The 22,239-nt window shown below is 37.3% G+C and overlaps 1 protein-coding gene across 1 annotated transcript in view; it reads left to right on the plus strand.

Moving 5' to 3' along the window:
- Positions 1 to 22,239, plus strand: part of plrdgb (PITP-less RdgB-like protein) — a 123,943-nt gene that overhangs the window by 57,991 nt on the left and 43,713 nt on the right. The window contains exon 3 of the mRNA XM_022676138.2: positions 9,036 to 9,140. Within this exon, the coding sequence (XP_022531859.2) occupies positions 9,036 to 9,140 (105 nt within the window). The remainder of the gene's footprint in view (positions 1 to 9,035; positions 9,141 to 22,239) is intronic.

Genomic DNA, 22,239 nt, shown 5'->3' on the forward strand with positions numbered 1-22,239 from the left:
ATATGGCGCATGCAGGCGATGCGTTAAATATAGATGATACAATTCCCCAATTACTGAGCGCTGAACCAATTAGCCTCTTGGTTTCATGCTTGCTAGTCAAAAAATTTCTATGATATTTCAACACATTTAAACAGAATTAATACCCTGCTCTTATCTTTATCTTTCTAACAGGCCAAATCCTAACGGTCCATACCCTTAAACCTACACGTGAGGGAACTGTAAAACATTCATAATGAAAAATAGAGAAGTACATTAGCACAGGCTCTTATTGCCTCACTGGGCAGAGCAGGGTTGTGCTTTCTTGGACTAATAGTTACAGATAGTAGTCTCCTGATTATAGGGCCAACACATTAGTGGCCGCTTAGAATAGACATTTATGTGTTTTATTTTTGCATTGAGAATTCACATTAATAAAGAATTAAGTGTATGAAATGGTAGATAAAAGTATAAATGAGCCATGCCTACAGTTTTTATTTAAGTGCTGTACAAAAAGTTATGTACTCCCAAATAGACTTAAATTTGACACTACTCACCTGTTATGTAACAAACAAAACATTAGTAAAAAAAGAAAAAACTCAAGCTTCATATTAATTCTAAATATTAAAGCCTACTTATGCCAAATATTTTATTTTTTTATTTTCATGGATTTTTAACAGAGTAAAAACTGTAGAAACATAGTAGTAGTTTCTATTCTTTCTTCTAAACAGATCTAGAAACTCCATAGATCTGATCAATATCCCCTCTTTCTATTTCTCTGCCCACTGTCCATTTTTGAGGGAATTAATGAGGGACGTTACAGTTTGTGGTTCTTTGTGGACATAATCAAATTATGTCCATAATCAAAAACTAAAAAATGTCAAAAAAGCTCTGATTCACCATATATTTTCTTTAACCTCCACACATTTTTATGACACCGTTTGTTACGGTCAGGAGGTGGTCCAATCCAACCATGACAGGTGGATTCAAATGCAGAGCAGACTGGAAGATTGTATTTGAATTATATATGTTTATAATTAATATGTTCATATGTATTTATTTATTTTATTTTAGTATTTTATGTTGTCACCTCTTTAAGTAGTCGTGTTTAATAGTGATTAGTGTGTATGAAAAGTGTTCTTGTGACTCTCAACAGAAGAGAGTCACAAGAACACTTTTCATACACACTAATCACTATTAAACACGACTACTTAAAGAGGTGACAACATAAAACTCTCAACAGAAGAGACTGGAGAATGAGTGGGAAAACAAATGCCTTAAAAGATGTCTAGTAAAAAGGCGGGAAACAGAACAAAGGAAATGCCACTCTTGGCATGTAAAAAACAAGCTTTCAGCTCATAAGAAACCAAACAGAAACAGAACCCAACTTCCCAAGAACCCAAAATCTTTTTTTTCTTCACTTTCTGTTTAAACTTTGGCTTTTTTTCTTATAAACTCTCCATTAGCTATATTCTTGTTGTGGCTTTTCTTTCTCCTTATCTTTCTTTTTTCAATTTTCTTTTCTTTTCCTTTACTTTCCTGTACCCCCTGTTACCATTCACCCCTCTGCAGTGGTGCAACAGTGAAGTGTGGTTTGACTGGGGTTTATATAGAGTGCTGCACAGGTGTGGCTGGTTGGTGCTGATCACCGCCGGGGATTCTGGGAGTTGGAGTTTTAAGATCCAACTCTGCAATTTTTTGCCCTATGTCTACCAGCCACCCTGCTGGCAATCTGTGGTACAGCACCGTCCATCATTATTGAAATGTGATTTTATTTTTTTAAAACCCACATTTGTTTTTTTCTTTTAAAAAAATGTTATGAAAAGATTCAATGTAATTAGTCCCTTATATATTGTAGTTCAAATATTACTGGTTGGCCAGTGAACACTTTTTTTATAAATATATTCATAGATAATTATCTGTGAGTTAAACTACAACGATTTGTTTGCGGAAAAACAAACATTCAACAAATCTATGAATTTAGATGCCAAAAATTAGATAGATTGATAGATCGACTGCATCTAGAGCAATTGAAAAATCATGGTGTATTAATTTATTTATTTTCATTGTTGATTTGGTTTGTTAAGCTGAATCAGGCAAGATGAAAAATCATTACACATATTGCTTGGTTAAATGTGTAATTCATACATTGTATATCTTAACAGTCTAGAGATATGAAGCTGTATATGAATGGCATGGACATCTGTCAGAGTCTTTTATGTTGTTGGATTGGTTTGCTGTCTCTGTGTCTGCAGGAAGAATTATTTCTGGATTGTTTTCTCCATTTTTTTTCTTTTTGATGTCACTGCCTGTCATTTCTGCCTTTTTTTGTTGCTTCTCTCTTCCATTGCATCATTTGCCACTGCTGTCAATTTCTTTTCTTTCAAATCTCAAATATCCAGGCTGAGTGCTGCCAGACTGGACCTGGTCACCTTCAATATGACAGAATGTTTTTGACGTTTAAAGGAGGGTTTTTAGAGTTTCTAAAAGCAGTAAATCTGGAAGGGTATGGAGGGGAATGTGATGTAAACAAGCATATAGCTATTGCTTATAAATCCCATATAAGCACTTACAATTACAACATTCTTTCTCTGTCTCTGTCTCTCTCTCTCTCTCTCTCTCTCTCTCTCCCTCAATTTCTGTTTTATAGATCAGTTCATGCACAGAAGTTTATACTCACACTTTCTTTATGCACTCATCATCAATAAAAATGTTGCATTGCCTCCGGGTGGTCTAGTGAACTACGGCGCTGCCATTATAATCAGAAGATTGCTGGTTTGAATCCCGATCATGCGGCTTGTCATCGGCTGCCAGAGCCCAGAGAGAGCACAATTGACCATGCTCTCTCTATAAATGGGTATATGGCGCTCTCTCACCACATGACTTCTGAGGTGATGTCGATCAGCACAAGGCGTCTGTGAGCTGATGTATCGGAATCGAGTTGCTGCGCTTTCCTGCAAGCGCGCTGTGATGCTACTCAGCAATGCTGCACTGTTACTTTGTTCTAAACCACAGTTATTTGTTTGTGAAAAACTAATATCGAACAAATTTATAAATTCAGATGCCAAAAATGGTTTGGCAGATCGACTGCATCTAGAGCAAGTGAAGAATCATGTTATATTCATTTATTTATTTTCATTGTTGTTTTGGTTCTATAAGCTCAATCAGGCAGGATGGAAATCAGTACACATATTGCTTGGCGTCTGTGAGCTGATGTATAGGAAGTGAGTCGTTGCGCTTTCCTTCAAGTGTGCTGGCTACTCAGCAATGTTCGAAAAGAGGTGGTGGCTGACTACACATGTATCAGAGGAGGCATGTGCTAGTCCTCACCCTCCTAGTGTTGGGGAGTACAGCAAAAAAGGGTGGGTCTGATTATCGGCATAGCTAAATTGGGGAGAAAAGTGGGGTTTAAAAAAATAATGTTGCAACCAAAAGGAAGTGCAGTGTTTTTCAGAATAAGAATAATGATTACAGGGACTAACAATGATTGAAAATATACAATGATATGAGCAACAATTTATCATGTTAAACTGCATATACAGAAGTAAGGTGTAAGGCAAATTCAACATGCCAGGCGTCTTGACATGGAGTTGTAGAGGTTCCTAATGGTGTCCTTCTGTAATCCATTAAACTCGGCTTGAATATTCTGAAACAGTTCCTGCAGGTGCTGTGGTAAGGGTAAAGTGTTTATACAGTAGCATGTCCAATAGCATCCAATACAAACTGGAATACATGATCTGGTGATGCAGCTGGCAATGCCATAGTATCTGTGTCTTTAAGGCAAACTCTTAAAATGGCAACAGTATGTCAATGAATCCTGTTGGAATAGCACATTCAGAAAAGTTTGGGCCACTGGTTGCAGGACCTTATTACCTAACTATTACTAAGGCTGGGCTGCTGGGAGTGATCTATTGATATGGCATTGTACAGAATTGCCCCCCACACTATGACACTGCATGCAAACTGCTAATCTTGGTACCGACCACAGTGCTTCCACACACAGTATGTTGATTGTCTCCACAGAAATCCAAACCAAGGCTTGTCACCAAAGCTGCCATTCTGAATCACTCCATGACAGTCTGGCATGACTACCCGCCAATTTTTATTGCTGTGGGTTGATTCGTTCTGGGTGCAAGTGTTTTTTGAGGGCACCAAAAAAAAAAAAAGAGCAATGCCACACACTTTAAACACTCTTCTTTGACTTGGTGCTTACACAGCAGCCATCTGCAGGTAGTCAGATAAATTCTGCTGTAAGCAACAAATCATCAGTCAAACAGCAGAGGAGATGGATTACCTGTAACCACTGAAAAAGCCCGCACCTGCCCTTTCCTGACAATAAAACAGTATTGACTCTACTATGGACAGGTGTGTTAATGCCTTAATCTGCAAAGAACAAACAGAACCCTGAGAACATGCTGTTACCTTACAGAGCTCAGTCAGGACCTGGAGGAGCCTTGGACCTGAACGCTTTATTCTATGGGATAAATCAGGGCTGTTCCTAAAAACTGCGGTGTCATTCATTGTTATTGACTGCGATGTGTTTTATATTGAGTTACTTTTGAATTTTGAGTACTGGTCCTTGCTACCATGGGCATTTTTTTCCTGCATATCATTTCTCACTTTCCCATTTAAATAATGAACAGACAATATGAATGCTAGACATATTGTCACTGTCAGAACAGAAATACAGGGGTTGGACAATGAAACTAAACACCTGTCATTTTAGTGTGGGAGGTTTTATGGCTAAATGGGAGCAGCCTGGTGACCAATCTTCATTAATTGGTTATTGCAGCAGTAAGAGCAGAGTGTGAAGGTTCAATTAGCAGGGTAAGAGCACAGTTTTGCTCAAAATATTGCAATGCACACAACATTATGGGTGACATACCAGAGTTCAAAAGAGGACAAATTGTTGGTGCACGTCTTGCTGGTGCATCTGTGACCAAGACAGCAAGTCTTTGTGATGTATCAAGAGCCACGGTATCCAGGGTAATGCCAGCATACCAACAAGAAGGACAAACCACATCCAACAGGATTAACTGTGGACGCAAGAGGAAGCTGTCTGAAAGGGATGTTCGGGTGCTAACCTGGATCGTATCCAAAAAACATAAAGCCATGACTGCCCAAATCACGGCAGAATTCAATGTGCACCTCAACTCTCCTGTTTCCACCAGAACTGTCCGTCACCACAATAAATTATTGTGGACTAAAAACCAGGTGTTTCAGTTTCATTGTCCAACCCCTGTAAGTGTTTCCAAAACAGCAACTTTAAAAGAGGAGCAAGATAAGATAAGATGAAATAAAACTTTACTGTCCATTAAATTTACATTGAATGGTAAATTGTTGTTGGCAGTCTGGCAGACAAATACATAAAAAAATACATAAACATAGTAAATACATAAATAAATAAATAAATAAATAAATAAATAAATAAATAAATACAAAAGATAAAAATACATACAGATTGTGAATTATGTGGGGAAATTGTGTATTACAGCCTTATTAAGCAAAGCCACAGCAGATGGAACAAATACATTTTTGTACCCATTCTTTTTAACTAGCGGAACATTTAGTCTTCTGCCTGATGGGAGCAACTGAAATGATGAGTAAAGGGGATGAGTGGGATCACTGCAGACCTAAATTGTCTTTTTTGTTATAGATTGACTATATAGATTCTGTAGTGACAACTGTTTGGCTCCAATAATTTTACTGGCTTGATCAACCACTTGGACAAGCTTATTACTATATTCAACTGACAGGTCCTAGTTTTAACTTTCATTGCAAGTTAATGAAAAGAGACAGATTTCTGTCAAATGTTCTTTTTTTTGGTTAATACAGTGTTAAAATAAAGCAATAATAAAAATAATGCGGCTTTCCGATCAAAACATTATATTTCCATTTCTGCCAGTTTTGTCTTTGCCAGTTTATTACATTGTGTCAAAATTTCAGAATAAAAGGAAACACTTTAAATAAAAAAAAAGATTAGAAGTAATATATTTCTTATTTCTACTAAGGAAATTTTACATACACCTTACATGTATACTTTTCTCTCCATCAGAGCCCTTTTTCTTTCTCAGAATCTGTGTTAAAGTATAATCTGACAGAAAACACACAGATTAATAATCTAATTAAAAGGTCTCTTTTAAAAAGTTAATTGTATGTTTTATTAGTTTGCAGAATTCTACTAGCATTATTTTAATATAATGCATTGCTAGCACATAGCTCACTGTTTCACTGTCCTTGTTCATCACTTTTAACTGAGCCAGGAGAGCATATCTGAAGTAAATTCAACCATGGGTAATCGAGTGGCGGGAAATGTTTCTATTTTAGCTTTTGCAGTTGTGGAATGACCCCACAGCCTCCAGCTACTGTTTAATGAGCAAATGAAATGGTAATGGAATGGGTATCTAGAAGTCCATCCGACAAAACAGATTTCATTCTTACTAAATGTGTAGTTAGTTCACAGCTGGAGGTGAAGTCCAGAGCAGACAGAGAGCGATCTATCTTCATTAGTTCCCTTCTGCTCTTTTCTCCTGCTTTCTTCTTTCTTTCTTCCGCTGTTTTGTCCTGGAGGGCTATTTTTAGCCCTGCCATGTTGCTTCAGATCTTTTGGCCTCGCTGGAGTTTACCTTTCTCTAACTTCTAGTCGTGTTTATCTGAAATATTTCCCCAGAGCACTGTGCTCTCACTTACACTGCCTTACTCTTAAGGGTCATTCAGGAGACGTGCCCTTGAAATCGGGAAACAAGCATAAAATGTCTATTAAAAATCTCCTTCAGGGTTGGTAGAATTCAGAGATTTATTTTTTTATTTACTCAGAGAGTTTTGAGTGGCTGTTGGTTTTACATACAGAAAATCTGCTGATGTGTAGGGCTGGGTATACCCTACTAAGTTTTTAAAAACTAAATCGATTCATATGTACATGGCCCCCATTCGATTAAATTAAGTTCAATTCAGTATATATTCTTTTAGGGATAGGGATAGGTAGGGGGTTGTTAGGATATGAATATGGATGTTGCAATTGTACAAGGAACACTTAACCTACCATTATTAGAAATATTAGTTAGTACTTCAGCTCCTGTCACCGCAAAAGGGAAATTAGGCTGGATGCAGCTGCAGACAGATGTTTATTAACAACTAAACACAGTCCAAGAAACAGGCAAGGAACAAATTACTGGCGAACAGGGCAATCAGAGGCTGCAGCAAAAGACAAGGTTAAAACACTAATTCAAGGTAAGAATACCAAATAAACACTGGGAATAAATATGCTCAGAGCTTTACAAAGACTTTACAATGAGTCTACAGCTTGAGGCTCCGTTAAATACGATGTAAGTTGAATTCAGGTGAGCGGGGGAGGGGCCAGTGATCAGAAATCTTCTGTCAAAGAGTAGAGCTTAGATTCTCTGCCCGAACCCGACCCAAACTCGGGCTTAAGAAAATAGTCTGTGATGTAGGCATCTGTTTTTTAATGCTATATTTATTTTATATAAAGCTATGGTGTGATAATCACAAATAACAAATAAAACTGTTTTTAAATAAAAGTTGCACATTTTACACACGTGAGCTTCTTCAGTTGTCCGCATTTGACTTGCAGCGCTCTGTGTAACTGTTCTTAAGAAATATTTTTCTTAAACAATAGGTCTATGCTTCTTCAGTGTTGCAATGTTAATTAACATCATCCTGAACAGGTTTCACTAATTCAAACAGCCAGAAAAGGTTTTTAAGGTTTTTTTAATGCTCTACTTATTTTTAAAAAATGCTCTAGTTATTTTAAAAAAAGTGTTTAAATCAGGCTCGGGCTCATAATGACAATTTATGGGGCGGTTTAGGGCGGGCTTAGGCAGAACCTGCACAGGCTCGGGCCGGGTCAGGTCGAATTTTTTGGGCCCGATCAGGCCAGATCCTGTTGTCCAAAAAAAAACGGCTGGACACACAACACAACAAATGGCTGAACACATAACATTAAATAGATTTACAAAAAAGTAAGTTTAAAGATCTCAGGTTTATATGAATGAGTGTCAGATAATATACAGTACTTATTTCATATATACATGAATGCACAAGGTTTTTAAAAAAAAACTAAATAAAAATGTTTTTAATTTTAGTTTAATTCATTTTCATTCAAACTCATGCAAAAAAAAACATGCATGACCACACTTTCAACTGATTTCTTTGGACACTGACAGTTTGAGGTTTGAGAGTACATGTCTGGGATTGGTGATGAATTTGCATACATTATGTTTGTTCAGCAAAAGTCACACATTTCCCATTGACTCTTGGCTTATTTATATAAATACTAAAATATATTCCTAAATTCTGAAATATATCAGTTTGTAGCCATTCCCCCAGGCTACCTTCCTTTGTGTGTTTATTTACAGTCTATATTGTGTTGTATTCCCCTGTTCTTTGTGTTATATGCTGTAAGAACAAGCTGTGATATTCTCAACTGCTGGGTGTGGCATTATGAAGGCTGAATACTTTAGTGACTTTGGAAAAAGTCCTTTCAATAACTTTTTGTTTCGTTCGAGCCCTTTTCAGTTGTGTCCCTGAATATATTTCAGAATACACCAACACAATTGCAATTAAAAATGCTTTTAGTATGAATATATCAATTATATATATATTAGTGTTGTGAAAGTGTTTTTTTAACAACATAAACAAAATACTTATATATAAGGCAACATATTTTTATTTGTTTCTGTAATCTGACATCTGATATGATATAAAACCAAGTATCAAGTCTCTATGGTTACATGTGTGGATAATACCCACACACAGTCTACTCCTCTGCTGTGGACTTCAAGTAAATTAACTCAAATAACTGTGGAAAATTGCTGACTTAGCCCATTTAAGGTGTCATTATGGATTTAATTAGCAACTTTAACTAATAACACCTAACATAATTAAGCTAGGGCGTCTGCAGTGAGGCAGGGGAATTGTTTTCTGTAATAACCTTTGGTGTAATCTAATTGCTTCCTGCAGTGTGTCATGGACTCAGAGGGGGAGATTTAAGTGATGCTTACATGATGATCTGAATACAGATATCTCTGTGTCTCTTTCAGATGTGATGGAGGGGAAGACAGCGATTCTGTTGGGAATGAGTCAGTGGAACTCCAACGATCTGGTGGAGCAGATCGAGACGCTGGGTCACCTGGAACGCTCACGAGGTACAAAAGCTGCCTTTACTCTCACACAGATTATCTCCTCTGCTCTGGCTAACAGATACTGTACAGTCTGCATCAACATCTACATGAATTTACAAGACTCAATCGCAAAGCTATTTAATTTAAAATAACAAATCACTTACAGGGGATGGACAATGAAACTGAAACACCTGTCATTTTAGTTTGGGAGGTTTCATGGCTAAACTGGACCAGCCTGGTGGCCAATCTTCATTAATTGGTCATTGCAGCAGTAAGAGCAGAGTGTGAAGGTTCAATTAGCAGGGTAAGAGCACAAAATATTGCAATACACACAACATTATGGGTGACATACCAGAGTTCAAAAGAGAACAAATTGTTGCTGCACGTCTTGCTGGAGCATCTGTGACAGAGACAGCAAGTCTTTGTGATGTGTCAAGAGCCACTGTATCCAGGGTAATGTTGGCATACCACCAAGAAGGACCAACCACATCCAACAGGATTAACTGTGGACGTGAGAGGAAGCTGTCTGAAAGGGATTTTCGGGTGCTAACCCAGATCGTATCCAAAAAAACAGAAAACCACGGCTGCCCGAATCACGGCAGAATACAATGTGCACCTCAACTCTCCTGTTTTCACCAGAACTGTGACAATAAATTATTGTGGTCTAAAACCAGGTGTTTCAGTTTCATTGTCCAACACCTGTAAGGTCAACTTTTTTGTCATTTTTGAAGTGAATTTGTTAAACTAACATATTGACCACATGACAACATAACAAAAACACTATGATGATATTAAAAACCTGGTAATAATACAGTAGATATAACAGTGTTACACAACAGAAAATAAGAGTGGGCTCTCTCCCTAGAACTAAGGACCAGACCAAACACAGGCCACTGAAAATGCAGGATAAAAGGAAATGCAGGAAAAGCAAAATGGCATTCACCCCCTACTTTTCCCCAAAAGATAAATGCAATGTTACAGTTGCAGTGAGAGAACAGTAAGAAAGGGAGGCTGAACCAGTTGTCTAGTTTTCTCCATGTTGTTTTTGACCCTTGTTTTTTTCTAGCTTGGACTGTCGGGAACTTTTGGCTCTTTCAACTTTGATCACAATTACTGATTACTGTCTTACCCATGTCTGTTTTGATTGCCATGTTGTTACTCTGTCTGACCGATTGTTCTGTCAACATGTTTAAAAAATAGAATTCCATCGTATTTTATTCATTTTAATGCTAGGTGAGCTGATTTTTTGTAAAAAAAAAAGTGCTCTGGTGATCTGGTATAACACTGCTTTAGTCCGGTGGAGGAAGGTGGGGGGGGGGGGGGGGGTGATCTGATTTTGGCTCTGGCTCATGAATATTCATATATGCAAACCTATCGCCTATGATTGGCAGATTGGCATCACTGTGATGCAATGGATGGACAACTGTTAGAAAGATTTAAAATAAAGACATGTTTACACTATTAACAGTCTTTGCAATGCCATATGTTACTTTACAACATGTGTAATGCCCTGCTGCAATGGCAGTTCAGCCACTGACACACAGAGGTGGGTAGTGCAGGTCCAGAAAGTAAAAATCCACTTTTTACTTTTAACTAGTGTAAACATAACTGTTCTAAACATACACCTACCTATCTCAATTGTACTTCGCTGGTAGTGTTCCGTAGACAAATTCTTACCATTTGTTCCTTAGCTCTGAATTACTCTGCAAAGCATATAACACTGATGTGTTATTTGCACAAATAACACAGGAATGAACTAACATGCTGTTCCTAGCGCTGTTAGCTCCTGTCTGACGAGACGTGTTGAGGTGGGTGAGGGCATGAATACTAATTCACGGGTTGATGTAGACACAATGCTTTTCCTGATCGACTTGTTTTTCTGAATATTTTCTTTTACTAGCTACTGCAGACAATGGAGGTTGAGCAAGAGTTTCATGTGCAGCATCATATACAACTCAGAGGGACCCATTGTATTTCACAAAGAACAAGAAAAAGTGGATTTTAGCAGAAGGACACCTTTAAGCTTTAATTCAATATACCTACTTTTACTCTTTTAATCTGCAAGGGTCTGACCAGTCTACTAGATGTTAGAAGAAGGTTTGTGCTGGAGAACAGCTTCACATTCTCTTCTGTGCCACTAAATGTATTTAGGAGAAGAGGTGCTATATTGCCTGATGACTAATTCAGTCTGTGTGAGATAATCACTGTATTGCTTCTCTCACTATTATCAGCTCCGCAGGATGCGCTGTGACTCAGTCTAGCGGAGCAGCCCCACCCCAAATAACTTTCCACACACATTTAACCTCATCAAAGCCTCCGTGCTGATTTAGGACTTCAGTAATATGGCGTGGCACCTCATTTTAAATGAAGAAAAACAACTAGGGACTGAACTTTTCACAGAATTCATTTTGTAATTTCTCCTGTTATCTGTCTGACTGGAAAACAGGCCATTAACAGAAGCTCATTTAAGCTGAGTCTGATTGCACTGCCTAGACCAAAGCAGAGGGTAAATGTTAGGAGTGAAGTAGACCAGCTTTCCACTCTGCCTCTTTGAAGCTTTCTAGTCTACATTAGGGAGTCCAGTCAGCCAGTCAGAACATGTTTGCTTATCTGTGATGTCATATCTGTCTGCTTTGGACGTGTAAATGCAAATTAAATCAATGAATCTGCTCTACTACTATCAGAATGTATGCATTTAGGAAACTAATCAGAATCTTCAACAAAGAACAGTAGTTATTTAGTGGTGAAGATCAGGCACCCAAGTGCCCCAGGACCATTTTTTCTCCATATCCATAGGCAAAAAATGTCCCTGATTAGCCATAGCTAAATAACAAAAGTGATGTTGTTGTACTTATTGTTTTGAATTTTTGTAATTGTTTCACAAAGAAAATGTGTGTAACATTCTATGGCCACTTTTGTGTTTTTTAAACCATCCCTTTAAATATATATATATTATATATATCATCCCCATCGGTCGGATGCCAAGCTTGGGAAGAAAAATTAAGCGATGCTGGTTATACAACTGCAATTGGCTAAAACTGGCCATGCTACTTAAAAATACATTGATTTTATTTTCTTTATTTAGTTTCAATAGATCTATTGTTTTATTTAGCCTATTAAATAAAAAAAATGAGGAAAAAAATGATTTCTCACATAATGGTGGTAATAAACAGTTGGTAATAAAAAAAAAATCTGGAACCAAAACATAAGACAAATTTCCAGAAATGAGTAAATAAATATACATATTTTGTTAACATTTTGTGAACAAAAGTTAAATTAATGCATATATTTATAAATATGCAATTTTGGCTCTTTAATGACATTGTTTTCATTTACTGAACTACAACACTGTGTTTTCATTCTTTTTCTCAGGGTAATATTTTACAGTTAGTATGTTTGTTAGGGCAGTTAGGCATTTAGGGCAAAGTCCTTAAAGACAAGTCAGTTCACTCAGTAGCCATTTTTGCAACACAGGCAAGCAGTTACAGAGTAAGTTTATTTTTCTGAAGGTTGTAAATTTATCAGTAAACAGACAACATGATTAGTAATTCAAGAAATCCCGGTCATTTTAACCAAGAAACATGAGTGAATGAAAGAGGCAGTGAGCTTTACTCTGAGAGTGAAGAAGAGCATTTGATGAGAGCTATGTCAAAAGGGATACCCATGCTTTCAAAAAGTGTAGTGAATAATTTTTTTCTTTTAACATTCTTTTTTGAAAAATGTTATATAAAACAGTAATTTAATTGAGTTTTTTGGCTATTAAACTTTATTTTTTTCATTAAAACATTGATTAAAACATGCACATTTCTATGGAGTACAAAAATGATAAAGGATATTGTAATATTATAAGATTACAATATTATAATATATAATATTTACTTTGTATATTCTATTAGTGTATAAATATGACTTGAGAAATATTTCATAATTGAGCCAAAAACAATATTATCAAATACTATCTTGGTAAAAAAAAAAATTTCCAGTGTTGGGCAGTTAATATAAAATAAATTGCAGTCTTTGCAGACAGTTGTGTGGAGTCATCTCCCAGCTTAAAATCATTATTTGCAGAAAAAATAATTACTTGCCACACAAACAGATAGCAGACCCTCTAAAAATGCTGTTTTACTGTGACTGTGTTGATTATGTTGTTGTCTTGGCAAATGTGTCTACTTCTCTAATGGATGGCTCAACCAGAGGGTCCTGTTTTTCTGTTTTTCATTGGTTCAATATATGTTTTTCTTTTATAAGTGAACTATCAGCACTAAATGCCAAGTACTTATCCAACATCCTGATCCAGCTCAGCTCAGCTCAAGGAGAAGTGGCAAATCTGTATCACCCCAGAGCAACAGCAAGGCAAGGTTTAACAAATATCAGGAAAGGGGAACCAATAGTGTACCAGGTTTAATACAGCTTAAAATAATGAGCCTTTTATAACAGTAAAACTATCAGTGTGAGAAACAGAACAAAGTACTATGCACTAGGGGTGTGACGAGACTCTAATATCACGAGACGAGACGTGACACGATACTGGGTTCACAAGAACGATATGAGATTTAAAAATACATTTTTAAAGAAAACGTCAAAAATGAAAAAGGAAAAAACGCAAACTTAAAAGACTAGTTTCTCTCACATATTGATTCTATAAGAAATAGAAATAAGATAAAAAAATAAAAATAAAACTTTTCTAGGTCTTATATAGCCTTTGCCTATGGTTTGTGTTTTTTTCTCCTAAATCTCTTGTAATTTAGCTATGCATAACCATAACCAGTCATATTAAGACTATACTTGAAGTGCAAACAGAGACAGAATTTTTTTTTTAATACAGTACAGAGCTAAGGGATTAGTACAACTGCCTATTAAACAGTCATGTGTAGGATTTGCTTACAGTATTTACATATGGTTTGTGTCTTGTTGGTCACTCTGTTACCGTTTATTGTTTCCACTGGAGTCAAAATGCAGCCAGACATACAACTTAAAAGTAGCAGAAGCATCTTTTATGCCAATGCCCGAATTTTCCTCTTCTACTGAGAGCTGCTCTCACTGTTCAGCCACCACACCCTGTGTTGTGTACTGTGTTGCCAGATCCCTCTTAAAAAGTCCACACTAAAATGTTTTTTTGTCCCGCGAGACAGGTTTAAGCTTCACGAGAAATATCGTCACATTTGAATCTCGCGAGATCTTATGCCACGAGATCTCGTCACACCCCTACTATGCACAGTTAAGCTCTACACACAACTTGACTATAACACGTGGCTGTCCTGTTGTTGTTGTAGTTACCAGGTTAGGGTAAATGTGTAGTAAGTAAAAATCAGGTGTAGTCATTTAAATGCATTTAAATCTTATTTAAAGTCTGCTCCACCCATGCTTATATTAACTTAGAGACTTACAGTTAGAGTTCTCCCCCTGGACTTGTGAGTGATATGTAGCAACTTCTGTTGAGACTTTTTAAGACCAATTTAAGCAAATAATGGGCTTCCAAGTGTCACAAATGTCTAAGTACAGTATTGACACTTCCATTGATTAATCATAATTAATGGTGGTTTTGTGTTATGTAAAGATTGCTAGCTTGTGGAGGAATGCACTCTTCTCTGTGTTCAATTTTAGTCTCAGGTATTTCTTGCACTTTTATGCATCCTGAGAGTGTGATGGTACCACCACCAAGCTTAACAGCTGGTGCACTGTTCTTTGGGTTGAATGCCTGGCATTTTAAAATAGTTTAAATTACAGCAGAAAAATCCAGTATTTTTAAAGAAAATGAATATATATTGGCTTGCTATATCAATGGTGAGTGTAGAAAAACCTTAAGAAATTAAGCCCCTCCAATGAACAAAAAAATGTATCAAGAATTTCTGCCATTTGAGGAGAGTTTAGTTATTTCACTTACTATTATAAGTTATTTTATTTGAGGTACCTTTATGAATAAATCGAATCTAATAAATCTATGTCTTAATAAAACACATTCATTTTTCTTACGAAAAGAAAAGTTCATATATTACATTTTTTTCAAGTAGAAAAAAATGTTTATATAGAGATATTGATTGGAAGTGTACTTTGTAAGTTTACCTAAGTAATCCTGACAGTATTAAGTAAGATGAAAGTACAACAGAACACTTTTGTTTGTTTGGGTGCACTACAGCATCTTAGCTCTCTCTTTTTTCTTTTCTGTTTTAACTGAGCTTTGAATTCAGAGTGCAGCTGAGCACAATTGCCTTAAAAGAATGCTCCTGTGATCTTCCTTTGATGAATGAATCTCTGAATTGAATTGGAATTGCGATAGGGGTGTGTGTGTGGGGGGGGGTGTCCAGACTCTGTCTACATTTGGTGGTGGAGAGAAAGAAGCCAGAAGATGAAAAACAAACAATAACCACTTTCAGGAGCCGATGATATGATTAGTATTTCATGGATCAAGGGGCTGATTATTTTACATCTATTTAGAGTTCATAAATCTAGCTCAAAAAGCACAGAATAATAATATTATACGATCTCTCAAACACTGCCAGAAGCTTCAGCGTGTAAACACTTATACAGAGTAAAAAATACACGTGTCTATACGAGTTGTATGTGTGTGTGGTATGATGTGTGTGTGTGTGTGAACAAGAACACACAGAACCCTGAGTTGGTAGGAAAACATTAAATTCTACTGATGTGAGGGACGGCATGGTGGTAGTGTGTTAGTGTGTGTTATCTGCTATTTTAAGTGTATCAAACACAGCAGTGCTGCTGGAGTTTTTGAACATCTGCACTCAGTGTCCTCTAGGCAGCGTCCTTTGACCACTGATGAAGAACTAGATGATGACCAACACAAACTGCAGCAACAGACGAGCATCTATATCTGACTTTACTTTATCTACAAGGTGGAGCAACTATGCAGGAGTGCCTAAAATAGTGTTTTTTAAATCTTCTGATTCACTTGTACCAACACAGCACACACTAACAAGCACACCACCACCATCCCAGTGTCACTACAATGCTGAAAATGACCCACTACAAAAAAGTACCTGATCTGTGGTGGTCCACTGGGGTCTTGACCATTGAGGAACAGAATGAAAGTGAGAAGAAAAACTACAGTCTTTTCTTAAAATCCTTTCATTTTCCCAAAAATCGACAGTGCGCCTTATAATCCGGTGCGCCTTATGTATGAATTTTACCAGTCAGGTATTAAGAAGCAGTAAAACCACTCTAAGCACAAGTACAATGTTATAAGCATTAGCATTAGCCGCTAACTGCAACGCTAGCTCTTTCACCGTTCAGAGGTGAGTGTTTTGGACTTTATTCTGCTTGTATGTCATGTTAAAACAAGCTAATAGCATCATGGGTTTCTGAAACAATCAAGGTTCCTCAGTCTAGCAATATCAGGTGGCATTTACGTCCCCTAGCACTGTGTTTAGCAGCTAATGCTAATGCTGCTGCATCCAGCCTTAGTGCTGGAGAAACTTCACTAAAAACTCACCTTTGAACAAAATACTGGAATTCTAAGCTATAAAGGAAAGATCTTTACTTACCCAAATAAACTGTTTTCAGGAGAGAAATCTGTGTAGATTAACATTCAGCTCTCGTTTGACTCCCCAGAGAAGGGAAACATGGCAATACCCTTGCTCTCTTGGCTGTAGGCATCCTTACTAGTGTAACCTAATATGCCTTAAAATCTGGTGTGCCTTATGAATGAAAATAGACGAGAAAATAGATATTCAGTGATATTGCACTTAATAATCCGGAGCGCCATATAGTCAGAAAAACTGTAAAAGTGCTCAGTGGACTATGAAAAACAAGGAGGTGGTCACAATATTCTGACTAGACTGTGTAGTTATACATGTCTACATGTTCTAACCTCTTTCTTCTTTTTGTTTTACCAAATTAACAAATGTCCAGAGATAATTACATTACATTACATTACATTACATTTGGCAGACGCTTTTGTCCAAAGCGACTTACAATAGTCAAGTACAATGTAAAATAAGTTTAAAGGTAAAACATCTTTGGATAGGGATAAAAGGAGGTCAAAGGGGAATAATAGGATAGAGGAGTGAAGGAGGGGAAGAAGGAAATGAGGTTAGAAGTAGTTAGTGTGTTGGAGGTGTTAAGAGAGTAAGTGCTCTTTGAAGAGCTCTGTCTTCAGGAGTTTCTTAAAGATAGCGAGAGATTCTCCTGATCTGGTAGTGGAAGGTAGTTTGTTCCACCATTGGGGAACTCTGTATGAGAACAGTCTGGATTGCTTTGTGTGAATGTTTGGCAAAGCGAGGCGACGTTCATTGGAGGAGCGCAGCGGCCGGGAGGTAGCGTAAGCCTTCAGGAGCGAGTGCAGGTAGGAAGGAGCCTGTTCTGTCATCACCTTGTAGGCGATTGTAAGAGCTTTGAATTTGATGCGAGCATCAACTGGTAGCCAATGGAGCTCAATGAGCAGCGGGGTGACATGTGCCTGTTTTGGCTGGTTGAAGACCAGACGTGCTGCTGCGTTCTGGATCATCTGGAGTGGTTTTACTACACAGGCCGGGAGGCCAGTTAGCAGGGCATTGCAGTAGTCGAGGTGTGAGATGACGACCGCTTGCACCAGGAGTTGGGTGGCCTGTTGCGTCAAGAACGGTCTAATTTTTCGGATGTTATAGAGCGCAAAGCGGCAGGACCGAGCAACTGAGGCCACATGGTGCGTGAAGGTGAGTTGGTCATCAACCAGAACACCCAGGTTCCTAGCAACCTTTGTCGGTGAGAGAGAGAGAGAGTCGATACTTATAGAGAAGTTGTGTTGAAAAGATGGTTTTGCTGGTATAACCAGAAGTTCAGTCTTTGAGAGATTTAATTGAAGGTGATGCTCCTTCATCCATGAGGATATGTCAGAGAGACACTGCGATATCCGTGCAGAGAATGGCCTGGACATATAATAAACAAATGGATAGGCTGGAAATCACAGCATTGCAGTAGCTGTTATTGTAGTGTAATGTGTTTGTGTGTGTTGCGTGTGTGTTTGTGTGGATGTGTGTGTGTTTGTATGTCTCACTAAACCAGTGTGCATCTTTGTGAATCAATAGGTGGTAAATTAACATTGATCCTAGCTAGGGGCCATGGCTACTATCCATTATTAGATACTAACATTCAGACTAGTTGTGGTTCTTACTGCTCAGACAGCACAACAACACAGTGTAGTTAGCAACATATTAGCATTACGCTACGGAGAGAGCAGCGGTATTTAATACTCTGACCCGCTAAGGTGAGCCTGTTGGTTTCTTAAATGCTTGTAAAAACAACACAGAGGCTGAAAGTCATTAGCATTCAGTAATTTTGCTGTTTGTGTGGTTAATGTATTCTGTGGAAGTGGTGGTATGTGTTTTAGCGTTGTCTCTGCGGTTTCGCAGTGAAAAAAAGGCCCCACAGGGCAACTCGTAGGAGGCTTGCGTTGGCCGCTGACTGAGCAGAGATTGCGGTAAACATCCCAGGATCTAATTTCAACATGATTCTCAGATAATTAGTCATCAAAACACATTCACAGCAATTAGACACATTGTATCTGAACTGTTTAGCCCTGTGAGATGTTTGTGATCTGCTATGAATTCTGTAACAGCCCGTGATTGATGTCTGCTGTATAATTGCCGTTTTGTCGTGCTTCGCAGGCACTGAGCACCATCTCAAATATTTATAAGGCGAGTAAAGGAAAACAGAAAGGAGGCAAACTGTTGGTGCCCTGTGGATACAGCCTGCAATTTGAATAATAGCTTGTGTGCGGAAGGCTAATGACAGAGCTGTAATTTGAGGGAAAATGTTTATGTATAAACATTACTACCACAATTTATCCTTCTTGGCTACACCTCCTACTCCAATCAATCACACACACACACACATACACACTCACATGAACACTAAAAGTGTATGATATGGATAGAAAATGTGTCCAAATGTGTAATAACACTGTTGCATATTCTAATATCGGTGTAAAATGTGATTAATTAATTTAAACTAAAATAATTGAAGCTTTTCTATGTTTGCTTGGCTGCACACATTTTTTCAGTGCTAAGAAGTTGTTACAATTAGGGAGGTGGTGAGTCCAAGTGCAGAGCAGACTGAAAGATATATGTTTAGAATTAATATATGTATATGCATTTATTACTTAATTAATTTGCTTATATGGACATGCTTTAATAAGTCTATTATTTATGTTGTAACTTCTAATAGTTATCTGTAATCGCGATGGCACGAAACGTGTTCTTGTATTTAATTTAACTTTATTTCTAAATTTTCTAAACTTTCCACAGAGGAGACTCAAAAAATGCCTTAAAAAGATTTAGAAAAAAAAGGTGGAAAACAGAACAAAGGAAATGGCACTTTTGGCATATACTAACAAAAGACAGCTTTTACCTCACTAGAAACAAACTTAAATACAACACAACTCAAAATCGTTTTCTCTTTCTTCACTTTCTGTTTTAACTCTAAGAAATTATTATTTAAAAAAGACTCTCCTTCAGCTTTGTCCTTGTCTTGGGTTTCTTTTATGAATTTCTTTATTATTTTCTTTGCTCTTTTTTGGAGTTTTGAGACAGCCATTTTTCCTCCTATGTCTATTAACTCCCCATGCTGACAGTCTGCAGTGCAGCACTGCCCGTTACAGAAGGAGTACGGTGTGTCTTTTGTAATTGCAATCTCATAAGTGACTGTCCGGTACTGTAGCAGTGAAGCTTGGTTTGACCACATGCTTTATCCAAAGACTTTTTGCTCTAGGCCTATTTTAATTATTTTCTATCTTCTATTTCTCCTAAGCACTTTTTATGAAAAAAAAAAAAAACTGGACATATTTGCTTTAATATTTGAAGGCATACAGTATCTGCTATGCACAGGTATGTCCCCCATTTAGACAGTGATGGAAAACTGAGCAAAAAATGGCAGTAACTGCACTGTTATGCAGAACTGACACAATTCTTCATTATTTGATAAAGCAGTTTTTCATTTAGCAGATTATCCAGTCTGAGATAAAGTACAGCTGTTGCATCTAAATGTACGATTTCTGTTTCTAACCAGCATTCATCACATTCATGCTCTAATAAAGCATGGAAAGTGGTGTGTGTGTGTGTGTGTGTGTGTGTGTGTTTGTGTGTGTGTCCGCTGTGAACTCGATGACTGATTTTAGATTTTCCTGTTCAGTGTTCCGTAAGAGACCTAAAAAAGGTCTGCCCGTCTGTCTTCATTCCAGCTGTCATGAGTTCGGCTCTGACAATTGGATCCAGTGAAACCTCTGCTGTCAATTTGTCTGTGCACATGTTGTGGCCAATCACAGGCATTCATAGTCGGTGTGCTGTGAAATATAATTCCATAATTTTTTCAAATTGCAGTTAATGATTATAATCAATTGGTAAGTAATCTGTAATCAGTAAACCATTATTTTACAGTAATCATGGAGCCATAGAAACACAATATTTATAAAACATGAGATACAGCCTCCAGCCACAGCACATGAGGAAAAGATGGGAAACAGCAAAGAGTGATCTGCTGGTGGTTAAAGGTCTATCATTTTAGAGAGATATTGATTGAAAGCAGTAGAAAAGGTCACAGTGATATTTTCCTGAACTATAGAGCATCCTTCTACAAATAACTTTAGGAAATCACCAGCGGGACTCGTTAAGACATTTCCCAAAAGCATCCGTACATGTTCGGCTTCATGGTAAAGGTTAAAGGTCATGGCAGGGTTATTTCTGTAGAGGTAAAAAATTGATAAAAGATATTTTTGAGCAATTAGGGGTGTGCCTTATTGTATCATAGGCGATAATATCGGCAACATTTTAGAATATCATGAACAACATTATTCCCTGAAATATCGTGCCATATCACCCACCCCTAATTATCACATCAGGGTACTACTTTTTTACTGGTTTTAGCAAAAGAAAAATTCAAACTGTTCTCATTTCCCATTATATATCTATTAGAGACAGATTATATCTGTCCAGTAGTATTTATTTTACATTAATTCTGGATATATGGAGATATTTGGAGTGCATTATTAGTATCATGACATTCTGGATCGTTTACTTTGTTTTTACACATTTTTGTTACAAATCTGATAAAATTCTTGCATTTTATTAATATCTCTGTTAGGTTTGTGTAATATCATATCATATGCAATAATAAAATTCTTGAAAAATATATATATAATTCAGTGTTTGGTCATATCGCCAAGAGTATCGTTATCAAAAATACCATGAAATGTTGTGATATTATTTTACGGCCATATCACCCACCTCTTTTAGCAATACAAGACAACCATATATACCATACTTGTGCTTGGCACAGATGGAATTTATACACATCATACGTGCATTGAGCACACACATACACAGTGAAAACATGTGTTCGGAGTGGTGGGCAGCCACTACTGAAGCACTCATGTGAGCAGTGAGGGTTAAGGGTCATGCTCAAGGGCCCAGCAGTGACGGCCCACCAAACCCAGATATCAAATCTACACTCTTGTCATCAATGTCCTGGTGCTTTAACTGCTGAACCATAACTGCCCCATACTGAAATATAGATATAATATATCTAAACAGAATAATGGAAGACTGTGTGGGAGTAGTCTATTGATACAATGTTGCAGGAAACTCCCCAAACATCACACAGCTGAAAGAATTCTGCATAGAGGAGTGGGAAAAACACTTTCTCTTTCAGCCAAGGGGGAAATGATACTGAACTGATAACATTGTCTGAATTTTAATGCATTTACAAAGGTAATGTAATTGCATCACCTGTATCAAAATATATTGTTTTTCCCATATATTTTCAATCAGGGATAGATCTGGCAACACAGCTAACCACAGCATAGTATCTTGTGTCTTTAGGACAAGCTGTAGAGATGGCAGCAGTATGTGGACCAGCATTGTCCTGTTGGAATGATGCACCAGATTGTGCATTGAGAAAAGAGGGTTGTTCATGTGCCTGTAATAAAAACAAACATACATACTTATGAAGTAAAAAGGTTGTGTTAGTTAAAACTTTGTGCATGCGTTTGTTATTATGTTATTAAGTCTAAAGTCTAAGGTTTTGAAAAATATTGGTTAATTAACATACATTTGTAAGACATACTTAATAAAGTACTGAGCATTCTGAAGCTCATGGGGAACTATAACCCCTGTTTGCCGCAGAGGACGTTTGT

This window comes from Astyanax mexicanus, chromosome 17 (assembly GCF_023375975.1).
Source record: "Astyanax mexicanus isolate ESR-SI-001 chromosome 17, AstMex3_surface, whole genome shotgun sequence".
NCBI lineage: Eukaryota > Metazoa > Chordata > Actinopteri > Characiformes > Acestrorhamphidae > Astyanax > Astyanax mexicanus.